The sequence below is a fragment of the Solea solea genome, chromosome 20, assembly GCF_958295425.1.
Source record: "Solea solea chromosome 20, fSolSol10.1, whole genome shotgun sequence".
Lineage (NCBI taxonomy): Eukaryota > Metazoa > Chordata > Actinopteri > Pleuronectiformes > Soleidae > Solea > Solea solea.
In genome coordinates, this window is record NC_081153.1 from 18,785,476 (window position 1) to 18,801,781 (window position 16,306).

The 16,306-nt window shown below is 37.8% G+C and overlaps 2 protein-coding genes across 3 annotated transcripts; one reads left to right on the forward strand and one right to left on the reverse strand.

Moving 5' to 3' along the window:
- Positions 1-4,685: 4,685 nt before the first annotated feature.
- On the reverse strand, positions 4,686-8,899 carry LOC131447614 (G-protein coupled receptor 20-like). Its single transcript, XM_058619505.1, has 4 exons — positions 7,503-8,899; positions 6,924-7,180; positions 6,685-6,817; positions 4,686-5,670 (listed from the first exon to the last, which is right to left on the reverse strand). Exons 1-4 carry the CDS (start codon positions 7,677-7,679, stop codon positions 5,083-5,085), a joined length of 1,155 nt encoding a protein of 384 aa, XP_058475488.1. The 5' UTR covers positions 7,680-8,899; the 3' UTR covers positions 4,686-5,082.
- Positions 8,900-13,512: 4,613 nt separating this feature from the next.
- On the forward strand, positions 13,513-16,219 carry cfap20 (cilia and flagella associated protein 20). Of its 2 annotated transcripts, none has more exons than XM_058619406.1 (6): positions 13,513-13,681; positions 15,065-15,144; positions 15,238-15,349; positions 15,525-15,713; positions 15,841-15,954; positions 16,086-16,219. In XM_058619406.1, the coding sequence occupies exons 1-6, from the start codon at positions 13,598-13,600 to the stop codon at positions 16,086-16,088; spliced, it is 582 nt and encodes a 193-aa protein (XP_058475389.1). In that variant the 5' UTR covers positions 13,513-13,597; the 3' UTR covers positions 16,089-16,219. The 2 variants fall into 2 exon arrangements, with proteins under 2 accessions (XP_058475389.1, XP_058475388.1); XM_058619405.1 differs by having other exon boundaries at positions 13,515-13,681; positions 16,083-16,219.
- Positions 16,220-16,306: the final 87 nt, after the last annotated feature.

Genomic DNA, 16,306 nt, shown 5'->3' on the forward strand with positions numbered 1-16,306 from the left:
CAATGCAGTGGAAAACTTTGGATTTTTCTCTTTATTTTTTCTCTTTTCATTTTTTTTGAGGGGGTTGTTCTTAATATCCCAAGCCTTCTTACTCGTCTGTGTCTCTGGAATGTTCTGGCACCACGGCCACTCGCTTGGCCTGCTTCGGAGGAGATTTGAGTTCTTACCTTTGATTCCATCTGGTGACTTAAATACTTAAGATATTTCTTTCATTTTTTTTCTTCTTTTTTTTTAAAAAGGTCAATGAATGTGAGATGATTTCAGTGGAAGTCATTTATTGTTTTCATGTTTGACATGCCAGGGGGAGTCTGACATTGCACAGAACTTGCACATTTTTAAGTTGAGACAAAAGGTAACCAGTCAGTAGAGCTTTGTTGCGAAAGAAAACAAACTAAGTGTGGATATTTATTTTTGAGTTTTCTTACCTGAAAAGGACAATTTTCACACTTAAACGTTATGCTGTGTGCTGTCACAGATGGAACAGTGTGTTTGTGTGAGCAGTCACGTCACAGCTTTTCACGTGTAAAGCAAAAAAAAAAGAAGCAAGGGTGTGTTTCAAAATGTCATCTCAGTGTTTGCGTTTCTGTTCTCTGCAAATCACCTGGTTTACACTTTCACTCTGGAATCAATGGCTGCAATACCCGAGGTTTCTTTCCACTCTGTCTGTCTGCTCTGGTGTTTTAACTCAACTAGTAAATGTCTTTATTATGATTATTATTGTTATTATTTTTAATCTTTTCTTGTAACTTGAGGCAGGGCCGCACGCAGCAGATTGGCCTTTACCCTGGTTTCATTGGCAGCCATTTTGGCTCCACTGTCCTGATCACTGAATGAATGAATGTGGCCATTGTGGTGACGCAGTTTTATTATTTCCAGCCAGCAGCTGTCAGTGGCAGCAGTGTCAGTTAGTGTGTGTGTGTGTGTGTGTGTGGCTCTGCCTCTAGTAAACTGTGTTAATGATGGAGGAGTGAGATGCCTATATATATTTAAAGATTGGGAAAAGCAAGTATGCAAAGTATATATATGTATATATATATATATATATATATATATATATATATATATATATATATATATATATGCCTTGTTATTTGGTAAAAACAATGTACATATACATACTTCTCTTTTAGTTTCTTCTTTTTTTGCTGCTATAAAAAAGATGATTATTTTTGTTAGGAGGTTTTTGTTTTCTATATAAAGACTGTACATATATACATATATATATATAAATCTTGTGTTCTGTAAATATGCTTGAGCCTCCATATGTAGGACTCTGGATGAACACTGTATGAAACTCACCTCTAAAAAAAAAAAAAAAATAATCTACTCAGAAGTTAACCCGACAGTGACTCGTTGCATTATTTACCCGCTCTCAACCACACGTCAAAAACATGATATAAACCTTCACATTGTTTTGTTGTGGAACTACTTTGTATATAATTACTTTACGCGTATATCCAGGAAGATTATTCAGATTAATGCTACAAAAAAACCTTATTTTCATGATTTATTTATCTGTTCATTTGGTCCATAAAATGTCAGAAAACAGTAATTATGGTTTTTCTAAACCTTAAAATGATGACATCCTCAAATGTGTTGTTTTTTATGTATAAACTAATTATAACTAATAGTTCTTTGTAATAGAGGAGCAAAGAAATCCAGAAAATATTCACAACTAAGAAACTGAAATCAAATAATTTTGTTTATGAAAAATACTCAAACTGATCAAGTGATTGTCAAAATCATTGTTGCAGTCCCAGTTCACATATTATTACTAATAACAATAACTAACAAATTCATGTCAAAAGTTTGTATGTAACCCAAGGTTGACCACACAGAAACAACAGAGCTACTTTTTTTAAATTCAGATATATGAGAGAACAGTTTGGGATATTTGTATTACAGTTTTAAAAACAAGATACTTTTATTATTTATTAATATTAATAACTTATTTATTAAATAGAAATCATTCAGGATTTCAGAGGTTTAGAAATTGTTATAAAGGTTTTTATATTAAACGAAGGTAAGTAACTAGTTTCCATACATTCAATTTAACTGATTTAACTACATATCTACGCCATGAATATATTAAAAATAATAACTACAGTTTGTCAGTTCCACTCAGTAAATTGGTGCACACAATAAGAAATGACTCCCGTAAGTAATGATTGAAAAAGTGACTCCATCGAGTCTAATGAGCAGTTTTGATTATCCTTTTTTTGTTGCTTTGGTTGTAAAATATTCATTCTTATTAAGAAAGAAATTCAATTAACAGATTTATTTTTTCTTATTTTAAAGACATCTGTATTACTGTTGAGTCTTTTGTTGTTTAAGCTTTAGAGATGATGAAACTAAGGCAAAAAACCCAGATAAGATCTAGATAATATGCATATAATTACAGAATGAACCCTAGAGAGTGAGAAGTGAAAGAAAAAAAAGATCGAAGATGACTTTGTTTTAAGTTTGCTGCTGAAATAACCTGCTGCTGCTGAAATAACCTGCTGCTGCTGAAATAACCTGCTGCTGCTGCAGTTTCGGAACCGTTTCCTCTGGTCACAACATCTTAACTCAGCATCTTCACAGCAGACGACTGGTTTCCCATAATGCCTTGAGGTCAGACAGCAGAGAGAAGAGATGATGAGATCAGTGAACTTTTGTTCCTGCTAAAAACACACAGACACACACACACACGCACACACACGGTGACCGTGTGTGCTCATAATGAACTGTTATGACCTCTCATCCCTCTGAAAGGATTAAAGGGAAGTACCACCAAACTGAGTGAGATGATCACATGACTGCTATGAGTGACACAGGGATTTGTCACACTGTAGCTTTAATTATCAAAGTCATTATAATTATTATCAAACACTTACGGGAACATTTGTAAGGTGAAAAAAATGCATGTATTTCAGTCGTAAGAGTCACTGTAAGCCCAGTTATCTAATGACGATGACCAGAACGTCAGCCTATTACTAACTGCTGTGGTGAAACACTGCCCTCTAGTGAAAAACAAACAAACTGACTCTTAGGAATGAGTAGATTTATTCAGCACTTCATGCACATAATAATTGTTTACAAACATTAATTTAGTTTTAAAGAAGCTGCACAAACACTTGTCACTGGCCTACAACAGCAAAAACTTACAATATTTCAAATGCATTTATGCACACATTTTTTAACATAAAAAAAAACAAAACTCAAACAAAAAACTAAATAAATATACAATTTTAAAAAACGGTTAACCTAGGTCAAGCTACATACAAACAAACAATATCAATTATGAAGATAAACGTTTAGGTACCACTTTACAATTACAACAGCCTACGAGAGGATTAATGCAAACACTCAATAAATTATTAATGTGTGTTATAAAATAAAAGGGGCAACAAAGATTCATTTTAATTCTTATACTCCTGTGAATTAATCATTTTGACCACATGTGCAAATTCTTAATTCTTGAATACTTTCATTGCTGTATTATAAAGTGGTAAAACCTTTGACTATGACACATACATGGTGTTAAGGACACTTGTGTTGTTTTTCAGTCTTTTCCCAGATAAGACAAATCAGACTAACAGCTAACATCCTCATCATCATCATGTCCACTAAAATGTCAAAAAAATCAATGTGTTGAGGTTCAAATTGTGGATTTGCTTTCCATGAAAGTAGGTGTTTGCCGCGGACACCCCGACATTTGTAAAATGCTAAACAAAGGCATTGAAGGGAGCAACACTTTGTAGTTGAGAGACTGTCATGAGGGTTTATACTCATGAAGAGAGCTTTGCTTCCAGCTTATAGTGTGTTGACTCAAGACTCGGCCCTTTTCTTTTCCTCTTTGTGTCATTCTCCATTACCGTGTCATTTACATCATCCTTTCGGCTTGTTTTTAACCTCCTTGTACTTTTGTTTTAAGGTGACAAAAGAAACAGCATTACAGTAAATTTCACAATGTGTGGTTCACATTTGCAATTTACTGTAACCAGTCAAAGCTGTTCAGACAAACATCATGTTCAGGTTGAAACTTTTTATAAATACTATAACCTTGACTCGATGCAGGTCAGTCACTCTAGACGACCATGTTATCGTCTCCACCCTCTTTCCAGCTGTTTTGCTGCTCTGTACGTTCATGATATCCTGCTCCATGTGAATCAGCTGACTGAATTCCTGAAGTATTCTTTTGAATACTGCCTTAATTATTCATCTGCTGCTGGTGCCAATCCCAGCTGACATAGGGTGAAGGGTGGGTTACACTCTGGACAGATCACGTCCATCACAGGGCAAATATGAAGAGACAAACAATTATTCACTCTTACATTTTCACCAGTTTAGAGTGACCTGTTAACCTCTGCATGCTTTGGACTGTGGGAGGAGACTGGAGGGAACCCACATGCACACACAGGGAGAACATGAAAGACCTAGGCCAGTGCACGAACCAGCAACCATATAGCTGTGAGGCAAAAGTTCTAGCCATGTGTACCACTGTGTGGCCCCTGCCTTGATTAATTATTTAGCATTCTAGTGTTTTTCAGTATTTTACGCCTCAATTAATAAGAAGATGACAGGATGACACTTGTTTGTGTGCGAGGCCTGTAATGTAAAGCACTTTGGCTTGTCGATTAGACAAAATCAATATATATTTAAAATGTAGCCCATTTACCATTTTAACCCGTAAACCACTTCAACACCAACATCATAATTTCATCATGCAGCATCTTCCATTAGCATGAGTTCATTGATTTCACAGCAAAGCTGTTAATTTCTCACCAGTTCCAGGTCAACGTCCACACAAGGTCAGAGCGATAAAGAGGTGAAAACATGGTTCTGAGTGACTGATTTTCCGGTTTTCTACTGCAACCTGTTTAAGATGGCGAGAAAATAAAAGGAAAACTCATCTCAGTCTTAAAAATGATTTCAAAAAACTTTCACTGGACTCTCGATGAGGGATGGATCCGTTGTTTTGTTCATCTTGATAAATTTGCAGTGTTTATGTTTATTTCTGTTTTTTTTTATATATCTAGATCCGTCACTGGTGAGTCTCTCTGGACTAGTCCATCCACAGGTTGAGTGGTGGCCACCTGCCTAAGCAGACTGGTCCATGCTGACTGCAGAGAGGGGTGCGTTGGTGAGTGCGAGAGTGGCTATGCTGTGGGCTATTGCCAGTGCCGTGCCAGGACATTTATTCACTGAGATCCTCTCAGCTTCTCCTCCACTCGAGTGCCCGGCCTCCCTGTCCCACTCCGTCCGGCCCCTCCTCCTTGTCCTCCACACTCTCTTGAAGCTGTCTGTCACAAAGCAGTAGACCACTGGATCCAGGCAGCTGTTGAGGCTGCTCAGAGATACTGTGATGTGATAGGCAAGCACATGCCCCGCCCCCTGACTCGGACCCTCCCCTCCCACTTTGACCCGGAAGTAGACAAGCACCTGCCGGATGTGGAAGGGTGTGAAACAAATGGTGAAGACCACGAGGACGGTGGCCAGAAGCCTGATGGCCCTCGCCCTCCTCGCCCTGCTCTGCTGAGGAATCAGGCCGTGACTGGAAGAAAGAAAACAGGCGACACGCAGTGTGAACACGACCACGACCAGCAGGGGGAGGAGGAACTCCAGGATGGTGAGGTAGAAGAGGGCAGGGAGGAGCACGCAGGAGGAGCTGAACTCCAGCGCTGTGGTCTGCGAAGAAGAGGAGAGAAGGAGCCCATCAAGTATTTGACAAGCAGGGACTGTAATGACTTATTCAAATACTTATACAGTACTTTAAAGGTAGGGCTGAAGATCCTGGAAAAACTGTTTGAGCAGGCTACATTTTGAATTCAAAAAGTCCAAGCCGCTACGCCTCCAGAGCATAGGAATGCACAACAAAAACGGATTCACGAGCACCATGCAGCATCGGTAACTTTCTGTACTTTTTGGTGGCAAATACTCAAAGACATAAAGTTAACCTACCGGTCCATTAAAAACAGAGACACCATGTCATCACTCTGCAGCCCTTTCTGGGCTTTCAGTTCATTGTGCAAACGCAGCATCGATGTTCACTCTGGTCTTGGATCACTCTGCATCAGCCTTTTTCTTGATCGTAGCTTTCCCAAAAAACATCATTCGTTTGCGACCACAACTTGTTGTTGGCATCTTTTCTGCCATAACGTTGTTGCAACTGTCTGGTTGGATTCTGCAAGCTAGCATAAGCTCTGGCGTTGTCTTCTGAGCATGCACGATTAGTGCACGAAGAGGGGTCTGCGCATAGTGGGATGGGGGCAGATTGCAGTTTGATTGATGCATCATGATCCAATTATTTCGCTAGGGCCGTTCAGTATGAATGGATGTTGTTTCTACAGGCCCGTCTGTTCCACAGCTTTGTGATAACGCATTAATAATTGGTTGTGAAGTGGATTTTAAGCAGGAATTACAGCATTTTTACAGTAAAAATGCTCCAGAAAATGATCTCCCACCCTACCTTTAATATAGAGTTGGCCCCTCTTTTTGCTACTATAACAGCTTCCAAACTTCTTGGAAGACTTTCGTCAACATATTGAAGTGTTTCTTTGGGAATTTGTGCCCATTGATTCTGTAGAGCATTTATGAGGTCAGACACTGATGTTGGATGAGAAGACCTGGTCTAGCCTAAAGCCTGAAACTCCTGAATTCAATACTTAACATGTATGTTTGTAGGTGCATATAAATCCTCACCTGGAAAGAATAGGTGACCACAACAGCGATGAACCACACGGTGCCACTGATGCACTTTGCTGCTCCTGTGGTTCTCCATCGATGAAGAGTGCTGGACACGTGGACAACAGCGAGGTACCGATCTATACAGATGCTGAGAGGAAGAGTGCGAGGGGAGTCAAAGGAGAAAAGGTGTTTTTCTTAACACGCTGACAGTGTTTACTCATTTTCAAAGCTGATGAACAGAGTGGGACACATACCTGGTCAGAAACAGGATGCTGCAGTACATGTTGACAAAGTAGCTGAAGGTGTGAACGTAGGAGCAGGCCACACAGCTCCCCCCACTGTGATACAGGGCGATGCGTGCTGGTAGTGACAGCGCCACCAGCAGGTCAGCTACAGCCAAGTTGATGGTGTAAACCACAGAGGCTGAGGAGTGGGCAGAGGCCCCGCAGAAGACATAGAGAGCCAGACAGTTGAGGACAACACCGCCCACCAGCATCAGGCAGTTACACACCTGCAGAGGAGCGGAACGGACTAATGCAGTTTTCATGATCCTTGCACTGAACACATTTCTTTGAGTTTCTGGAGAACCAGAGGGATCTCAGGGGACTTTGAAACCAAACTGTCCTTTACATCTGCTTCCTTGACTCTCTTTTTGACTCAGTGTTGGGCAATAGCAGGCTCTGTTGTTGTCAGTTCATACTAATCAATAATCGTTTTAATCATCCAGTGACTTTGAACAAATAGAAATAGCTCTGACAACTGTTTTCACAAAGTGCCTGATGGTTTCTTCTGATATACTTTAGGAGCAAGCATAATCATGATTATAAACTCACCATCAGAGAGACCCACACAGCATAGAAGTCTTGGTACAGCTGCACATCCAGGTGGGCTAACCTGTGTAAATGTGGCGCCCCCCACTGCTGACTCCAGTTACTGCAGTTTATCAGGTCGGGTCTCAGGAGCAGCTCAGTGTTGGGAGTGGAGCTGACGTTGTCAGGAAAACTCTCCATTAGTTGTGAAGGATGAAGGAAAATGAAGGTTCTGTGAGAAAATAAGAAGTTAATATTATTTAGTGCAAAACAACTTCATCTACATCAGAGCAAACAGAAAGTACATATAACAGATGTAGTTGAAGATAGAAAAATACCAAACAGGACAAAAAGTTAAATAAAGTACCTATTAAAACACAACATGATGATGTGTGATATGACAGTATTGTGATCTATGAGTTTTGTTATCTATGAGGTTGTGTAAAGGGAAGTTAAGTGGACATTTAGTGGCACGGCAAGTTTACAGACGGTGGTTAAAAATGAACAAAACTATTGCTGAAGCCAAGACTGGAACAAGCTTTAATGCTGACAAGGTTCTATGTGAATGTATATGCATTATATACAGTAAGTGTACAAACCCTAAAAAAAACACATTTAGTGTTATTCAAAGGAAGAGATTACAAAAAACACATCATCTGCATATAGAGTGACTTTTTTTTGTTGAATTCCTTTAATTTACAGGAAAGAAATGAGTTAGTTGCTGTGCTTAAAAGATTTAATGCTTCTGTCAGACATGTATTTTTTTTAATGTAAATGTTTAAGGCATGTTGAGATGGTTTTCTGAACTGAAGCATTTTTTTTTCTTCAATGAAACTGTCATAAATATAATGAAACCTAATGACTCCCATAAAGTTTGCCGGAGACAAACAACAGAGTCAATCATAGATGTTGTACTGTAAATAGACTCAAACTGCTGAAATGTGAAGTAACGGCAAGTGTTTTATCAGATACTGAAAACAGACGAGAGACATGTAGGATGAAAAATGGTCAACGTCTGCAGAATTTAATCCAGAGAGTCTCGTTTTTATAAACAGTGTTCTCTCAAACTGCAGAGATGACTGAATCCATCTTCATCCGCTCTCTAAAGAGGATGTGACACATTCAACAAAGTGAAGTGCGCAACATCGCGTTTCACTCTAAACACACAGTTCTTTTATTAATATGAACCATATCAGTGTGAGCTGTTCTTTGACACAGCGGGGATATTTGGTGTTGAACACGAGGTTCACGTTTGACTTGGACGTGTCACATAAATCTGATGAACGTGTCACATCCTGTTTGAATGAATGGAGGCGATGAAGGCTTCGACGTACATATGCTGTACATTTAGAGGACATTTCAGATAAATGTTACTGTACAATAATCTAAACAAAACTTTGAAGGCGTTCCAGCTTAGTTATGGAAATATGTGTAGGTGTTATATAGAAATACTTGACAGATTTGTCTGTTTGTTCCATCAGTGTCTTGATTCAAGTAAAATTATAATTACTATGAACTGTATTTCCGAATCAGTTTTATTGATTTCAGAGAGAGTCAATTATTTAAAATCATAATTATGCATTTGATTAATTGCACCAATCAGGATTTTGCACTGAGGTTATTTAAACAAATAAAAAGGTGACTTTGACTAAATTGAATAAAATGTTCTCAAGATAATTTTTAAACAGTTTTCTTCCCAGTAGTATTACCACATTTATCGTACCACTATTACTCAAAGTTGTTTCAACATAAAGGGACATCTGAAGGATTTCAATGACATTTTTATGAGCTTGACACGTCCGTGAACCTCTTTCTTTTTTAATTCTCAAGAGAGGTACCAGGAAAGTGGTTTCTCACTAAAAACCAGAGACTGAAAGCCAAATAGATTTCACCTGAATCACAGCTTATAATCAAAAAGGACTGGACAGAATCACTGGTTTCAGTCAAACCGTTTTTTTCCTAATGAATCTCAGAGACGGATGAGTTCCAGTCTGTCAAAGCATCTCGCTGAAGCAGTTGTTGAAAGATGGGTAAAACGTAGCTTTAAGTCTGGATTATAAAAAAACAGGAAAACACTTGCGACCACAAAACTAAATCTGTTTTATTCTTGATTTCATATTCAAGTATTATAATTATATTGTGTTTGTGGGCTTTTGTTTTTGTGCAGATTCTTGTACCCATTTACAACGTTTAACGTGTGGCAAGGCTAAAGGAGCTCCAGTAAGATAAACAAGAGACCTGCAAAGAATTTACGTATATACAGTAAGTGTGCCTGCACAGGTTGGCCTGGATATACATTTGAGCACTAATAAACCATAAAGACTCTTCACTTACGTTAAAGATAAACCTTGAGTCAGTAAATCAGACGGAAGAAGAGCAGACAAAACGAGGAAATTCACTTCATGTTCTCTTATAAAAATTAATGAAAACTCATGTTCCCACTGCATTAGAACAAGTTGTAGCTCCTAAGTGATGCATTCTGTGTCATTATTTTACAAAAGAAGATCAAATTCATCCTTTTATGATATTAAAGGTTAAACAAGGAAAGTGAACGTGTTAAAATGTTTCTTAAACATACCTGATGTAGACGATGAAAGGGTGAGAGCCCCTGTTAAGTACGCTGACAGACTTAACAGACTTCTTAAAGGTTACTTATATGCATAATATCCATATAATGAAGCTGTAAAGCTGATCAGAATCTTTCTTGTCAGTCTCTCCCTCTATTTGTCCCTGCACAGTTGGTGAGAAGGCAGGCAGAAGAAAGAAGGTAGAGTTGTAAAATGAACAACTGTCAAGTGGGACGACTCCTGAAGCAGAAAGTATGGGCACCTCCTCCCCATAATTTGCATGTCTCACATTGTAGAATATATATATATATATATATATATATATATATATATATATATATATATATATATATATATATATGTGTGTTTTTTTGTCTATTTTTGTTTCCTTCTATCTTATAATCCTGTCTCTTATATCCCTCTCTCTTCTGCTCATAACTCTCAATATTTTCATAATAGTAATAGTTATTCTGTAAAGCACTGTTTCTTTGGCTTAATACCAAACAAATACAGAAAAGCCAGGCAGAAGGTAAACACTATATTTTGAATGTAACAGAACAATCAGGAAACATTCTTTGGGCATTTTGATGTCACCAACAACAGACAGAGCATTTGTATGACTCAGTAAACGATGGGGAGTGTCTTATTTGGTATTTAACTGCAGCTGGAATCTGTAACGTTGCATTACTACCTCCTTATTCCTTCTTTGTCAACATATTCTTTTTCTTCTTCAATGTTTATGCTGCAGTTGGCATCCATATTGTTGGATCACTGCCTCCAAATTTCGTATTCCTTCCTCATCACCATACTCTTCTTTAGTTCACCTATAATTGTAACCGAGGGTAATATAAGAGTAAGAAAATGTAGGTTTGTTACTGATTCCCCACAGGTATAAGACTGGTATAATAATGCAAAGACATGGATTATGACATTGGATGGATAGATCAGTTAAGTGCCATACCCATCATGGATGCTATGGGGTGAAAATGATCAGGATCCATATGGTCAACAAGGTCAAGGTCAAATTCATTTATATAGCACATTTAAAAACAACCCCTGTTGCCCCAAAGTGTTTCACATGCTTTAAAAGTTAAAGGGAGCACTGAAATACAGCCAAATAAAATGAAAATGTGAGAAAAATGTTTAAATTGACTGAAAAAAAAATGGTAAAATATGATCAATCCTTATAAGCTAATACAAACATCTTCTTAATCATTCCCTCACTAATTTAGTCTGAGGTGCATAAAACAATGAGAAATATGGGCAAAGTAGCATAGAGGCAAAATAACGATAAATCCTTCCTGTTTACTGTATTATTCTACTTTGGTGTTTTACACTGTTTGAATCTGTAATGTTGCATTACCGATGCTTTCTTAGAACCATGTTGCATATTACAATTATCGACATGGTTTTATCAGCAATAGCAGGACTTAAGTATTAATTCACATATCTCTAATTGATTTTGTTATTTATATTTCGAGCTACATATATATTAACCCTCACATTCATGCAGCACATTTTCTATCACACATCTTTCACACACTGCCATCATCTTTTTCACACTTGCCCCAGGAGTGTACTTTTACTTCTCAAGTGCATTTTATGTCAGAAAAAATACTTTTGACATTTACTGTACGTAATTGTCAAATACTTCAAGACTTTTACTTCTATCAAAGTAATTTTCTGGTAAGATACTTGTACTTTTACTCAAGTATCACTTAAAGGTATTTTATACAAGACTGTGATAACCTGGCAATGTGACTGATGGGCAAACTAAAGACAATTAATGTATTATAAATAAATGTGTACTATGATGCAGAGCCTCTCCTTTGTGAGACAAAATAAAAAGAGAGGATAGAATGGACTATATTATTTAAGTGGACTTTCAAGAGCGTTTATTTAAAGCTGCCTCTGGGGTGGTCCAACACTTTATCAGTCTGTGGGAAACATTTTTATATATGTTCTGTTCCACCTCTGTTTGTTTCTGTGTAAATGCTTGACTCAGTTGGAGAAGGGCGAGTGAAGGGGGGATAATAGTGAGACACAGACAAAGAAGTATAAACCTCTTTAAGATGTTTTCACTGAGCTGCCAGTCTGTGAACCAGTTTCATGAGATTTACAGGGACTTGGAACCACATGTAGAGGGGTCTGTGACGTTCATTTGAACACAGGTTGTATTTGGAGAGAAGCAGCACCTCATAAACCACAGTAACGTAAACGGTCAGAGAGGAGGCCATGCACCACTCCACAGTGTGTGTGTATGTCTCTGCTAGAGGCGACATTTAGGGACACATTTTAAATCAAAAACCAATCAACTGAAAATGTGTCCTCAATTTAGAAAAACATAATGAGGGTAATATATAAGGTTATGCTTTATAATAATGGTTGTGTCCTGTGACAACATGAGTGTGTGTGTTTTAATGTATGTCCTGGTATATTTGTGTGTGTGTACATTACCTGTAATATGTCAAACAATACATGGTCACTTCTCATGAATTGTAATAGTGGTTGTTTTATTTTGCCCATGATGCTGTGGTCCAAAACGCCTGGCTAATGTTTAATCGAATGTTTCTCAGACAGAGTGTTCAAATATTTGAAAATATGATCCGACCTTTTCCTGGCCCAGTTTATTTAATAAAGTGCTGGAGACAGTAAGGAAGGATGTCCCACTTCACATGTACTTCAGTGGGTGAAGTGCAGTCATATACTTGTGTTGGAGTCACACCATATTTTCCCACACTCATACTATGCATATAATATGGGAATTTAAAGGGGCATAAGAATGTTCTTGTCCACACAAAGTGCTACACAGCCTGTAGAATTAGTTGTATAATGACTTATGTTATTGTGGATGAGCTCCTCTGAAACACACACATTTACACAGCATTCATAGTGAGGACACTATATAGATATATCCCTAGCCCCTTACCCTAATCTTAACTATCACAACTAAATAAGTGACAGAAGGACCAGCCATAATGTCCTTAGTCCCTATGGTTTGTGTCTTGGTCTTCACAAAGATACGGATACAAGAATTCACACACACACACACACACACAAACACACACACAACATCCAAAATGTCCTCATATTCCCAAAATGTCCTCACTACCTTAGTTATAATACGTTTTTTGGTCCTCACAAAGATACCGATACAAGAACTAACACGCACCCACGCACCCAGAGCATTATGTTGCCACAGTGATGTGTGTCACTGTGTAAGAGAGTCGGTTTAAACGTGGACATGTGTATTCTTAGTAACAGCAAAATAATGACAAGGGTGACGGCTCGTCTTCGTTATTGTAACCTCTCAGTAAATACAGATGTGTAGACATCGCAGTATCCGTCACATTTAACAGGGACATACATACAGCTGAGCTTTGTGATTAACACGAACTTTGTGCTTTTTTTTAAGTGCTCGGCAGCGGAACGAAGTATCTCGCGCTCACACGGAAGCGGTAGCGTTGGGAACACGGAAACCTAATCTGTAAACACCAGCTAGCAACAGTGAGGAGCCAAACAGCTGACACGAAAGCGGGCTGAACAGAGACTATGTTCAAAAACACATTCCAAAGTGGATTTCTGTCTATTTTATACAGCATCGGCAGCAAACCTCTACAGATATGGGATAAGAAGGTCAGTAAACAACGAGGAAGAGTAAACGCAACCCCATAGCGTTAGCATTGTCGTGCTAACGCTAATTTGTGACGCGTGTCTATATAATGCTCAAAAATCGTATAGGATTATTTTCGCAGATTACTCCAAACTAACTGTTCCACGTGTGTGTTTGGAATCCAGAACGATATTGTTCAGGACATATGTTGGAATGTAACATGGGGATGTTAGTGGTAGTCAAGGACACACCAAACATTGACTATGTGCTCTAAATTTGTAACTTTATAGTTAGAAATCCTGACATTGTTATTATACTATTTGCGTTATTAGATTTCACCTAAATTTAGGTTCATTTTTTGTTTTATTGATGTTTCAGTTATCAATATATTATATCAATATATTGTTGAATATTATATATTTTGAATCCAGTGTTCAGAGGGCTACCGAAGGTTATGAAGGTACTAACATTTCTACATCGTTTTATTTATTTATTTACTTCTTTACTACACTTTCTTTACTATAATTCTGCCCCAGTAAATTCATTGTAGGGCTTTAAATTGTAAAATTAACAAGGTGATTTACAGGTTTGAAACTGGATATAATTTGTAGAATCAACAAGAAATTAGTAAAAATATAAACTATAAATAAACTAATACTATTTCTCCTAAAATGCACCCTGAGGTCTTCAGGTAAGGGACTGTTAGTTAAGACGGTAAGAGACTGTTAGTTGTTCCCAAAACAAACTTTAGGACCAAAGGGGATCAAACCTTTTCAGGCAGTGGCTCCCAAACTGTGGAACGTGCTGCCTCTGTTCTTATGTTGCTTAAATTGTTTGGATTTATTTAAAAATCAGCTAAAGACTCTTTTATTCAAGAAAACTTTTAGTTAGATGTTTGTTTTTATGGCTTTGAATTTGTATTTAGTGTCTATGTTTTTATCCATTGTATTTTTATGTCTCCTTTTAATATTCATTGAATGTATTTTATTGTAAAGCACGTGGTTTTATATCTGTGAAGGGTGCTCTATAAATAAACTTTATGTATAAATAAATAAACTACTTACTTACTAAAATAAATGATAATTAGTGAAACAACTTCAAGGTTGCTCAGTTTTGTACAGTGTTACAGTATACACTCCCCTCGTATACAAGGTTAAACAACCAAAATCAATTCTTCCTTGGGCCTTCACCTTCATACCCAGAACATTCAACATTAAAACTGTTTATAGATTAAGACAAGAACTAAGCAGCTTCTTGGTAAACTATGCTTTGTGTCTTTCTTTTTACCTCTTTTTTACCTCAATACAAATATACCTGTGACAAACTAGTAAAATTGCTCATTTACTAATAAGAACATTTTTTTCTTTTTAAAACATAACATAATTAACCTATTTCTGTGTCCACAGGTGAGAAATGGCCACATTAAGAGAATCACAGATAATGACATTCACTCATCAGTGTTGGAAGTTGAAGGGACGAATGTGAGGTTAGTATGTGTGTGTGTTTAACTCATCCTTCAGTGTGTGTGTGTGTGTGTGTGTAAAACACACTCACCCTTACGCCCTCTTTCCTCTGACAGTACCACCTACATTACGTGTCCAGCAGACCCTAAGAAGACGTTGGGCATAAAGCTTCCATTTCTGGTCATGATCATAAAGAATCTTAAGAAGTATTTCACGTTTGAAGTCCAGGTGAGGAAAGCAGTTATTCTCTGTGTCTTATCTTGGTGATTCAAACTAGTAACTGTACATTCACAAGAAACCCTAACTAAATTCAGGATTTACTGTTATATTTTTTGTGGTTTTATTCTATGTTGGTTGGGTTTAATGGTGTCTCACGTTCCCTCCCCATCTTTGCATCTCTCAGGTGTTAGATGATAAAAATGTGCGCCGACGTTTCCGGGCGAGCAATTATCAGAGCACGACAAGAGTGAAGCCGTTCATCTGCACCATGCCCATGAGGCTTGACGACGGCTGGAACCAGATCCAATTCAACCTGTCCGACTTCACTCGGAGGGCGTACGGCACAAATTATATAGAGACATTGCGCGTACAGGTTAGTGTGCAGACGTGGACAAGGAACCAGCTGTTTTTATGTACCACTTCAATTACTCTAATCTCTTTATATTAAAGGTTTATGACTGTTCTGTCTGTTGCTCATGTACACTCTGTTTTTCTCTCAGATACACGCCAACTGTCGAATCAGACGTGTTTATTTCTCAGACAGACTGTATTCAGAGGACGAGCTCCCTGCAGAGTTTAAACTCTATCTGCCCATCCAGAATCAGAAGGCAAAGGTGAGACACACGCCTCCACACACAGATAAACTTAACATTGACTTCGTCATGCAATACACATGGTATAGTATGTGGACAATGGGTGTTTAGATATTAAAAATGTGTTTGTTTTTGTTTGTTTCTTGCAGCAGTAGTGCTTCTCAGGCTGTACCATTCCTCCACACCTCTTTTCTGTATAGATATGAACTTTAAAACTTAAATATTGTAATTTTGGACCTGGTTTTGAATGTTGCTTTCAGCACAATAAAGTTTTTGTATGAACTGACCTGTCATTACAGTGGGATTGTTGAGACAACAATTATAGTACATGTTTGAATAAGGGTAAAAGTAAGTGTTATTTGACAGTAGACTG

What these genes read in the sequence shown, in the direction of transcription:
- LOC131447614 (XM_058619505.1), bottom strand. Translation starts at nt 7,679, where the DNA reads ATGGAGAGTTTTCCTGACAACGTCAGCTCCACTCCCAACACTGAGCTG. An exon ending in CTGTGTGGGTCTCTCTGATG is followed by an intron (nt 7,181 to 7,502) that starts GTGAGTTTATAA and finishes GCTCCTCTGCAG; the next exon opens with GTGTGTAACTGCCTGATGCT. An exon ending in AGCATCCTGTTTCTGACCAG is followed by an intron (nt 6,818 to 6,923) that starts GTATGTGTCCCA and finishes TCTTCCTCTCAG; the next exon opens with CATCTGTATAGATCGGTACC.
- cfap20 (XM_058619405.1), top strand. Translation starts at nt 13,598, where the DNA reads ATGTTCAAAAACACATTCCAAAGTGGATTTCTGTCTATTTTATACAGC. An exon ending in TACAGATATGGGATAAGAAG is followed by an intron (nt 13,682 to 15,064) that starts GTCAGTAAACAA and finishes CTGTGTCCACAG; the next exon opens with GTGAGAAATGGCCACATTAA. An exon ending in GTTGAAGGGACGAATGTGAG is followed by an intron (nt 15,145 to 15,237) that starts GTTAGTATGTGT and finishes TTCCTCTGACAG; the next exon opens with TACCACCTACATTACGTGTC.